The sequence below is a fragment of the Thrips palmi genome, unplaced genomic scaffold (genome assembly GCF_012932325.1).
Source record: "Thrips palmi isolate BJ-2018 unplaced genomic scaffold, TpBJ-2018v1 HiC_scaffold_12, whole genome shotgun sequence".
Lineage (NCBI taxonomy): Eukaryota > Metazoa > Arthropoda > Insecta > Thysanoptera > Thripidae > Thrips > Thrips palmi.
Window position 1 is genome coordinate 1,813,886 of NW_023144623.1, and position 9,952 is coordinate 1,823,837.

The following is a 9,952-nucleotide window of genomic DNA, read 5'->3' on the forward strand; positions in this document are numbered from 1 at the left end:
AATCAAAGCAGAGTGCCGAGAATGTGGCTCACGCGTTCATTCATTCAATTTGAAACAGCACGAGACAGAAATTATCCGGAAAATTTGCAAGCAAAGCGAGAAAAGCGGCTGACAGTAAACACGTTTGAACCTGTAGCCTGAAGCCGTAGCCGAGCCGTTACGACACGCAGCTTGCGCGATGTTGCCAACTGTTGTCGATGAAGTTCTTTTGTGGCCGCGTTCGCAAACGTATCTTTTTAAGAACAGAACTGTAAGTCTGAATCTTTATAATTTATTAATAATTATTTAGCAGTGCTCTGAGTCTCTAATTCACTAATTACGTCGTGTTCAGTTGGTCTCTTTGTGAGGTTGGCGTCAGTTGGTACGACCATGGCGGACGGGGCGGATAACGACGACAACAACAACAACAACAAACAGGTGCTTACCCTCGCGTAATAGCTTTCAAGGGCTAGTATCACTTTATCTGTCGATTGAAAAAGTACACCATACGAAATGTGAATATTTATCGCATCTTAGCAGGAAATACTTACCTGCAATCAGACAATATTGTCGCGTCGTTCGAATCCTTTTGTGGCGGGTGTTCTGCTGTGGCCTGGGTGGGTGTACTTTATAATTTATTTTATTGGTTTATTTTTTTATATTCTATCCGTCTCGGTGCGACCAATGTGTGACGACAATCATATATTTCTTATTTGCCCATGTCATTGTGAACCATGTCTTCAGCGCGTCCCATAGTTACTTTAATGTTCCCTCTTTGTGGATGCTATGCCAAGGTCTTATGTGTTCAGGGTTATCTTCTTCTCCAAGCCATCACTCATTTATTTTCTAAAAAATATGGAATATTTTCAAATTTTTTCAGGCTTGCAAGGTTGTGTTTGACACCTTGGGGCTAGACTCAAGGCTCTGCTCAAAATGAAATAATAGTGGCCCTATAGTTTGCGTTGCTCTATTACAAAGCATGGTTCAAGCTGTTGATATTTGTATGCCCATAGTTCATTTCTACTGCAATGACACTCAGATATTGTGAGGAGTTATTGTCGTTTAAGTAGAAAGTTTCACTTGTTACCAATGTAATAACTGTCTGTTTTTGTTTCCCTTTTCAGCCCTCATCCGGCACGCACTGTTTGATTATCCTAGGGTTGGACGATGTGGATTGAAGCATATCCTCTAGTGTGCCTCATGTGTGAATCACTCACGTATTTAGCTTGCTCTAAGTACAGCAAGTGCAACATCAGATCATCTTTCAAGAAAGGTGCAGGCTCTCAAATGGTTTACATTCAGGCAAGAAGCCGTCCAAGGCTTCGGTCCAAGCAGTGCCACGATTTGAAGGTGAATCAATTCTTCTATACTTGTATGTGTCTGAATGCTTCTTCATAAGTTGAATGAGTTAACAAATTTTTTGCCTCTGCTCTGAGGGAGAGAAAGAGAGGGACCCAAGTGAGAATGGAAATCATGCCTCCTTGTGTTGTGGTAAGTTGCTGACATACTTTCCTCTTCAAGGGCATTTGCCACTGAAATGTTTTGTTCTGTTTTTAACTACCTTGTATGTACTAGTTGGTGACTGAACTATTGCTTCTGTCAGAAAGTCAAGAAATACAATCATGCTGCGCAGTATTGTTCCAGCATTGCTCCAGGGTGTGTGTGTGTGTGGTGAGTTCTTCTTTTGAGTTCTACCTTCTTTAAAACAAACAACTGCCTTATTAATGTTTTCCTTTTTTAATTTTAAACAGGAGTCAAAGTGTCTCTTCAAAAACTTTGAGGTCGCTTTTTGGATATGACCTTGATCCTATTTGCTGGTTGGAAAGTGCTGAAGACATACCGAATTGCATGTGCTCTTGTTTGTACAGCCCTCTTAGGTGGAAGAGGGCATGGAAAGAAACAAGTCCCTGGATCGGCACATGGGCGAGTAAGTAGCTCCAATAAGGATTGATCCCACCCCCTTATTTTCATTTGTTTTTGACCAGCTGCTTTTAATATATGGAATAAAGAATTTCCCTTCCTCTTGATTACGTGAAAAAAACCTTGCCAAGAATTTACCAAATAATTATGGTTGTGAGGATTGGGATTGTCATTTGGAGCGCACTCTTGTTTTTCATTTCCTAATTGTGTGTAGTGGAGTAAGTGGCCTCAGTATAGTGGTCTACTTAATTTCTTTGGAGTGCATGACAAAAAATTAATTTGTTGTTTTTGTTTGTGTTAAAGAAAAGCTCATTCTTTCTTCTTGCCCTTAAAATGACAACAATATGGAAGTTTCAGTGCTGCAAGAGATATCTTATGCCTTCTAACAGTCAAAATGGAGACCTGGATGTATTCACTCTGTTCTTATCTGTACCAGGAGTCTTAGGTATTTCTTATTTTTCATGCCTCTTTATTTTCAAAATTATTATCTGTGCTGTTGTCTTCATTCATTTCTTCATAATTTTTTTCTCTCTCTCAGGTGATTTGCTGCCCACTCTCTGTACAACTCTGCAAGGATTAGAGGATGTGGATTGAATAATTCATGCTTTTGTGCTGCATGTGGGGATCCATCTGACCGAATTAGGGTGGACAACCAACTTGTTGTGCATTGATGCAAGAAGGTGCTTAGGCTGTGAATTGATAAGATTAAGAGCCTAATGCAGTCACTGCTCTGTTTTGGGCTGTTGTGTGGTTCACAGGTGACAAATTTCTGCAGTAATTTTATGTTTCATTCTCATAACAGTTTATTCAATGTTTCACCACTCTTAATTATTCCCTTTTAGGTGCTTTCTTTGTGTGCTTCACCAAAATTTTCATCTACAGCTGCTCTACGTCAGACAAGAAGTTGTCTCCTCAATTGCACATGTATATTATCTGTACTGTATTGAAGGCTGTTGGACTCTGTTCACTTTGTGTGTAAGTAAATTTGTTGCAATCTCTGCCATAGCACAACCAATTCCTCGAGTGATTTGTAAGTATGAATTATTTCATGTTATTGATAAAACAATCCCATTTGTCAGGCGCAGCTTTGTGGTGTACTTGACTTCACTTAATACTGTTGATAATTCTGTGCCTTTTTTTCTGCAGATACTGTGTCCAAGTGAACCACAGTTTGAAGAAGCCAATGGAATACGAATTAGTCAGTCTTCAGTTTTTCTATCATCGGTGACTGGGACTTGATGAAGGTCAAGCAATTTTTCTTCCATCCCCCTCTTCATGTAAGTATTATTATCAATAGGAAGAGTATTTTTTGAATAATGTGACGCTATTAGGTGCTTGTTTTTTATTTTGTTTTCAAAAGGACCAAAACCATATTTCCCTTTTTTATTAGAACTTATGACTGCCCTTTTCAAGCTTTTGTGTAAAAGGCTGTATATTAATGTAGTAGAGACTTTGTTTCATGGTGTCTCTGTGGTAATTTAAGCAGAACATCTAAGATTAAGATTGCTTTTAAAGGTTTGGTTCAAAACTTTATGTTTTCCTTTTCTTTGCATATTAGATATGTGTATGACATGTATACATATCACAAATTTGTAAGAGATAAGTTGAATATTATATAACAGGGAGAGAATCAAAGAGCATAAGCTATAATAAAACTAACTCCTTATGTTGGACTAATGTCTGCCTTAGACTGAAGTTTGGTCTTGAATAATGGACAAAGAAATTTCAAAAGATCCACAACCACCGGTATACACCATGCTTTGCCGAGAAGTTTTCTCCTATCCGTGACAGATAGATTAGGTCCATCAGTGTAATGTGAAGGAAAACCAAACAGTTGTTCTTGTTCTGTAATGTACAGATGTGATGGAACGCCCTCTTCTGTCACTGGCAGACATTGTTCTCTCCCTGATAATATGAAGAGAGGAAATCAAGGTTTAAAGACCAAATTGGTTTGCAGCTTATATCATGATAAAAGTTTCTTACCACTTCGCTGAGAATGGGAGTTCGTAGTTAGAGTGGGCATACTATGAACAGTAGCTTCTCTGTATGGCTTTAGGAAATACTGTAAATTGATGCCGTCTCTGTCGCTTTCTTCAATGCTTTGTGATGGGAAATTACCCCAAAAGAACCGTTTTCTTTTCATTGGCACAAATTGAGAAGCACATCTGACTACAGGTGAACACTGCAGATAACTAAAATGCGTTTTAAGGAAAATAAATAGGATTACTATACAGATGTTATTAGTTTGTTTAGTAAAAAAGGGATGAGTCCAGGAGCTTTAATGAAGTATGAGAGACAAATGGTTTTCATAATATAGATAAATATGTACCTTGACATTTGTTGTTTGGTTCCTAATTCCATGGAAGAGGTATTTTCAAACATCCAGTAAAACTGATGACCCTTTTCTTTAGCAGATTTGGTGAGATACTGTAGAATTCGATGATATTCAAAGAAAAGGTGACCGGAAGAAGAGGGATCTGCAACAGACCGAGTAACAGTTTGGGTCCTATACATTGTGCAGCATCACATTGCACATAAAATCATAGAATTCAGTTACCGTTGAGGCCCTTGCGTGCTGGATTCACCAAACTAAGTTCTGCACAAGGTGATCCACCACATAATAAATTGATGACACCAAGAGATGCCAGTTTGCCTTCAGTAAGGTTTTGTACGGGTCCCAACATTTTTATTCTATCATGATAGTGGAATCGCAGCAATTTAATAGCTTTCTCATCAATCTCAGAAGAATAAAATGCTTCTACATCAAGATTTAACTTATCCAAAGCAACCAAAGCACTTCCGATACCATCAAAGAGCGAAAGTACTCTAATTGCAGGTAATGGTGGGTTTTCAAAACCACAAAAACCTTCAATGAAACCATCTTCATCGGCCTTAACCTGGGGAAGGGAAACAGTCACTGTCGTGCCTAAATATACAGGTTAGGTATCAATTGAAGAGTAAAACAGCACTTACTAATCCTTTGTAGGGTTTGCAACCTTTCTTTGGTTTTGAAAAATGCTTCCTGTATCCCCTTTTCCTCTTCTTGTACTTTCTTTCTCTTGCCATTGCACCCTCTGTTACTGCCTGGTTGCCATGGGAGCCATACTGAATAGTGCAAGTGCACACACAGGAATACCACAAAACTGCAGTCACACATTGTACCGTACGGAGTATGAGTTTCAAAAAAGAGGGCAGTGCAGTTGTAAGTGCCATGGACTATATAAAAACCCTTTTAAGAGCCTGTTTTTAAAATTTATTCACCAAATGGCACTGAACGAATCGCTTTACCAGCACAGACAGAAAAAGTCACACTCTTGATCTTTCTCAGGGTGTGCAATTGCCTTTAGAAAGCAGTGGAACACTGCGCATGTGATACACTGATAGTCAATGCATAAGTATAAAAACAGAAAAAAGTGCAATTTGTCCAAATACATGGAGTGACTGCAGTCTTGACTTGGCTAAGCCAATACTTCTCTCCCTGGTTGTCCTTTTTTATTGTGTTTTATTAAAATGTAATAAAATATTCACTGTTGTAAATGTAATAACGGTGTTGTGACATTTTACACCACATGACTTGTAAATTTTCTTATTCGTTTTCACAGTGAACTTCTCATTTAGGGTTGATAATGGTACCCTTTGCCAACCCACAAAGTTTGAATTGATTCCGTGTCCCAATTATAGATTTTGGTTCACGTTGTAGTGCAGTTAATATCTTATTTTCATAATATATTGGACCATTTGAGCACTTTTCTAGTTCTTTAACTCTTTCATTTCTCATCCAAACCCTTTGAAATGAGTTGACAATTTTTGTTTGTCTTTTTAAGACAAATCCATTTTGTGCTAAGAGATCTCAATTTGGACCACTTTAAAAATTCACTCAAATCCTTTAGAATGAAACTAAGACATCCTCTCAGCATTTCACCCAAACAAACTCAAAAGAGTATGTGTTCATTGCCTATTTTAATTTAGATATTTTTCTTCTTACAAAACAGCTGCTTTAATTTAAAGGTTTTCTTCTTTGTTTGGTCTGATCCTTTTGTGTCTCTTTAATTATTACATATGTGTAGTGCTGCAGTCTACTCTCTTCAACAGCTAATGGTTGTTAGTCATATGATGGTCTCTTCTCTCGACATGTTACAGAGCATCCCTTAATGGATATGGACCTCATTGATCCTTGGAGAAGTCTTTATCAAGCAAGCAGGTGAGACGCATGCTACATTTATAAATTTTGTAAATCGTTATGATAATTTGGATTTTTTTAATGTAATCAAAACCAAAATTAAAAGCTTTAATAGAATAGCGTCTAACATTCTGGTTTGTTTCTGCTGCTGCATCTTAATGAGACAAAAGTACAGCTTCTCACAAGCATTATTTTACCCGCTTATATTCAAAGAATAATGTGTGTTCATTGTCCAGTTCTGGTTGGAAATATCTCTCATGACAAAATGGCTGAATTATGTCAAGGCTTTCTTATCATTGTTTATGCTGTCAAGATTTAAAGTTGTAACATGGCATGAAGCAAAAATATGATATGGTCAGTGTTAACTTCAAAAGACTCCAGATGACTGTCTCCACATCACTCATGATGCTTTATCTAAGTGCTTGGTGGCCATGCAACACAAGCAAAGAGAGTTTACATTGTAAAGTAAAAAAGACATAAATTTTGTGAATAATTTATTGACAGTCAATCAAAACTAATATAATATGTTTGAATTTCTTTTAATTATTTTCTTTTATTTAGAGAAGTTCCTCAGATTGGGTATGAGTGAAAAATTTCTAAATGCATCTCTGTTCACCATTTTTAATACTGATGCCGTTGAATTGAGCTTCACAATTACATTTGGTATCTATAGCCATTATTGCAGTTTTTGTATGTTAAGTTTTTCCATTATGACCTTTCACAACCAGGATAACAGTTTTTTTCTTTAATCGTTATTTTATGCCCACATGTGTAGATCTATTCATATCCATAGTTACTTCCAAATAGAAATTTTCTGTAGTTCTTGTTGATTGAGTGACCGTTTTACTTGGCCCAAAGATATTAACTGTGTTTTTTGTGCCCTGTTTCAGCCCTCAGTCACCACTCTCTGTTTGACTTCCAATGGAATAGAAACATACTCACTTGTGTGCTTCATGTGTGTATGAACAGACTCACGTCATGTTACATGACAAGCCTGGCCAAAGGACAATAACTGTGTCATTCGAAGTTTAACTTCTGCGAGGAAAGATCAAGGCTGTCAAATGATAAATGTTCTGACGAGAATTCAGTCACGGACTTGTTCTAAGCAGTGCCAGGATACAAAGGTTGGACCAAGTCTCTTTGGAATTTTCCTTTTTTTACTATGTGTTCCTTCCACGACTTTCCTCAGTTTATTATTTCTATGGTCTAGGTATGTAGTTCAACAGGCGCCACCATAGTCCATCCATGCAAGAACCAAATGGTTCCAGGATATAGAAAGCAGTTGTCCCTTCTTGTGCTCTGTGACACTTTTCAAGCCACCTTCCTCCTAATCCCAGTAAGTAGCATGTTGCTGTTCGAGAATTTAATATAACCATTCTTCCACTCTTGTTTTTTTATTGCTTTCACACACCATTACATGGCTGTAAATGGATGTTTGTTCTATCCACCCATATCTCAGCATTCCTCCCACAAAAGAGAATGGGTATTAATTGCATAGTTGTTTGGATGTTTCTCTTATTACAAAGTGACTGAATTACAGTATATCAAGGTTTTCTTTTTGTTGCTAAAATTCAAAGGTGAAATATTTCTTTTGTACAATGTTTATGTTTCTCGTCGCTTTTTAAAGTGTTGTGAATTTATTGCATCTGTTATGTCAATATTTTGGTGTTTCTCCTTTTACTCAGGTTGTCTATTGATCATGTTCAAGTTATTGTAGAGATAGAGAGAGACACTCAAATGAGAATGAAAATCATTCCTCGCCATGTAGTGGTGAGTTTCTAACATACATATCTTTTCAATTGCATATACCACTTAATTGTTTCATTTAATATTTGACATTCCTGTTTGTTCCAGGTTCAAAGGAAGGATCATAAGCCACCTCACTCGACTGTAGTGGACCTCAAAACTGCCAGTACTTGCCTCAAGGAACAAGAAACATGCCAACGCTCTGTGGAACTTTTTGATTATCATCGATTTTCTCTTCCAATTAAATAAGATTTCTTTGTGTGGCTGCAATATGGAATAAAGGGAGCCAAGGCTTTATGGAACTTCTTTGTTATCTGAACTGTTCTTTCTTTACACACACTCCCATCATGACCACTGAGTTGGTTGAAAAAATATTGCTGCCAGATGCGATTATAAATTCAAACCACTTTGGTCTGAACAATGTTAATTGGTGAATCCCAAAGAGAAGCACAGCATGACGAGTCTTGCATCAGCTGGAGTTAATACTGTCTACTTTGGCTGTCAATTCTGAAATGTTGATAATCAAGTTTCAGAACGCAGATCTCTAAAGACTGCCTGATGAAACACAACGTTCAAGTGCTGGCCAAAAAAAAGGCCTTCTCCTTTACCTGAAGTTGATGGCAAAGTGGAGGAAGGCTCTACTAAAGAAGGTCTAAGAATGAAAAATATTGATAAACAAAAGTAAGGTATCCCAAATGTTATATAGCTATCCTGATGACACCCTCACTTTAAACTGTACTACTCTGAATATATTCTCACAGATAATCTACAGTCCAGCTCTAATCGCTGTCGCTTCTTATTGCTCGTGATATCACATATCACACCATCCCATTCCTGGATGAGTTCAATAGCCCAAAACTATACCACCTTACACACATGTGCAGCAGGCACTGATACAAAGAATAATTTCAGAAATAGTGTGGTCCAAGCTGCTTGACAGCTGAAATTAATGTTTTCACTATTTCATTATTGGTAGCTTTGGCTATCACAAGAAATGAACAAGGATGTAAGAAAAGATGTCAAAATTCAGTTTTATTAAAAAACATCAGGATTTCACAAACACATAATTAAAGTATGCAATATGCAATAATTACATTACCAATTAACGCTTATTTAACATTACCAAATAATGTTCGTTACATACATAAATTGCATCAAAGAAATAAAAGAAATAAAATATACCAATTAACGCTTATTTAACCTAACCAAACATTACCAAATAACGTTCATTAGGTACTTGCATCAAAGAAATGAAAGAAATAAAAGAAATAAAATAATGACAAAATAATGACAGATAAAAATAATATCAACTGATACCAAGAAGTAATTTATTATGAAAGCAGGTACAAACCGCTATAGATACGAAGGACAATGCATGGTATGTAATTATTGTCCTTTGTACCTCCTTTCATGATAAAAAATTACTTCGGTACCATCAAACACTGTATTACAGTGATAGCACCGATTGTTAGCAGCCAGCCACTGAGTGGCATGTTCAAGGCATGCGTTGGCACAGAAGCAAGGCAGGCATTGCACGACTTCAGTGAAGGCCGTCAATGGCTCTAGTTCAATGGAGCAGATGTGCTGTTCACTTCTTCGAACCTCGTTTTGGGATGTCTGTAAAAGAAACAGTATTAAAACAAGATTAGACAACCTACATATGATTGATTAGGCGAATAAAATTTATTACCATATCTATATTAAGGTCTGGTAATGAGTCACTTTCATCAGTATCTGGAGAGTCACTGACTACTACTATAACTTCAGACTCATTGGCTGCACAAACAAACAAAGAATATCCTACGTTTCTGCCAAGACAACAAAATTTAAAAAAATTGCATAAAGTTCATTGCACTTACAGAAATTAATACTAGGCCGCTGCTGAGCGACAGGGGCTTCATCTGCATCATCCTCGAGGCTCCTCTGGCCTCGGCGCTTCCGTGGCTGCTTACCAGCCCGCTGTTGAGCGACAGGGGGATCATCTGCATCCTCATCCTCATCCTCCTGGACTCGGCGCTTCCCTGGCTGCTTCTGAAAGAATTTGCAGATTTACCATCTCAGGACATGATAATTGAATAGTTGAGAGAATAATTAACAAATGTAGAAAAAGTGTTACGGGAAGTCTTT

General features: G+C 37.4%; 2 protein-coding genes across 2 annotated transcripts in view; one reads left to right on the top strand and one right to left on the bottom strand.

Annotated features, from left to right (window-relative positions):
* Nucleotides 1-1,382, top strand: part of LOC117640428 (ATP-dependent DNA helicase RRM3-like) — a 7,428-nt gene extending 6,046 nt beyond the window's left edge. Inside the window, exon 3 of the mRNA XM_034376933.1 lies at nucleotides 1,282-1,382. Within this exon, the coding sequence (XP_034232824.1) occupies nucleotides 1,282-1,382 (101 nt within the window). The remainder of the gene's footprint in view (nucleotides 1-1,281) is intronic.
* Nucleotides 1,383-3,562: 2,180 nt separating this feature from the next.
* Nucleotides 3,563-4,965, bottom strand: LOC117640429 (DNA (cytosine-5)-methyltransferase 3C-like). Its single transcript, XM_034376934.1, has 5 exons — nucleotides 4,873-4,965; nucleotides 4,457-4,796; nucleotides 4,229-4,376; nucleotides 3,883-4,091; nucleotides 3,563-3,804 (listed from the first exon to the last, which is right to left on the bottom strand). The coding sequence occupies exons 1-5, from the start codon at nucleotides 4,963-4,965 to the stop codon at nucleotides 3,563-3,565; spliced, it is 1,032 nt and encodes a 343-aa protein (XP_034232825.1).
* Nucleotides 4,966-9,952: the final 4,987 nt, after the last annotated feature.

Coding starts and splice junctions, on each gene's coding strand:
- LOC117640429 (XM_034376934.1), bottom strand. CDS start 4,965: ATGGCAAGAGAAAGAAAGTACAAGAAGAGGAAAAGGGGATACAGGAAG. Junction 4,377..4,456: donor AGCACGCAAGGGCCTCAACG/GTAACTGAATTC, acceptor GGTCTGTTGCAG/ATCCCTCTTCTTCCGGTCAC. Junction 3,805..3,882: donor CTCCCATTCTCAGCGAAGTG/GTAAGAAACTTT, acceptor TCATATTATCAG/GGAGAGAACAATGTCTGCCA.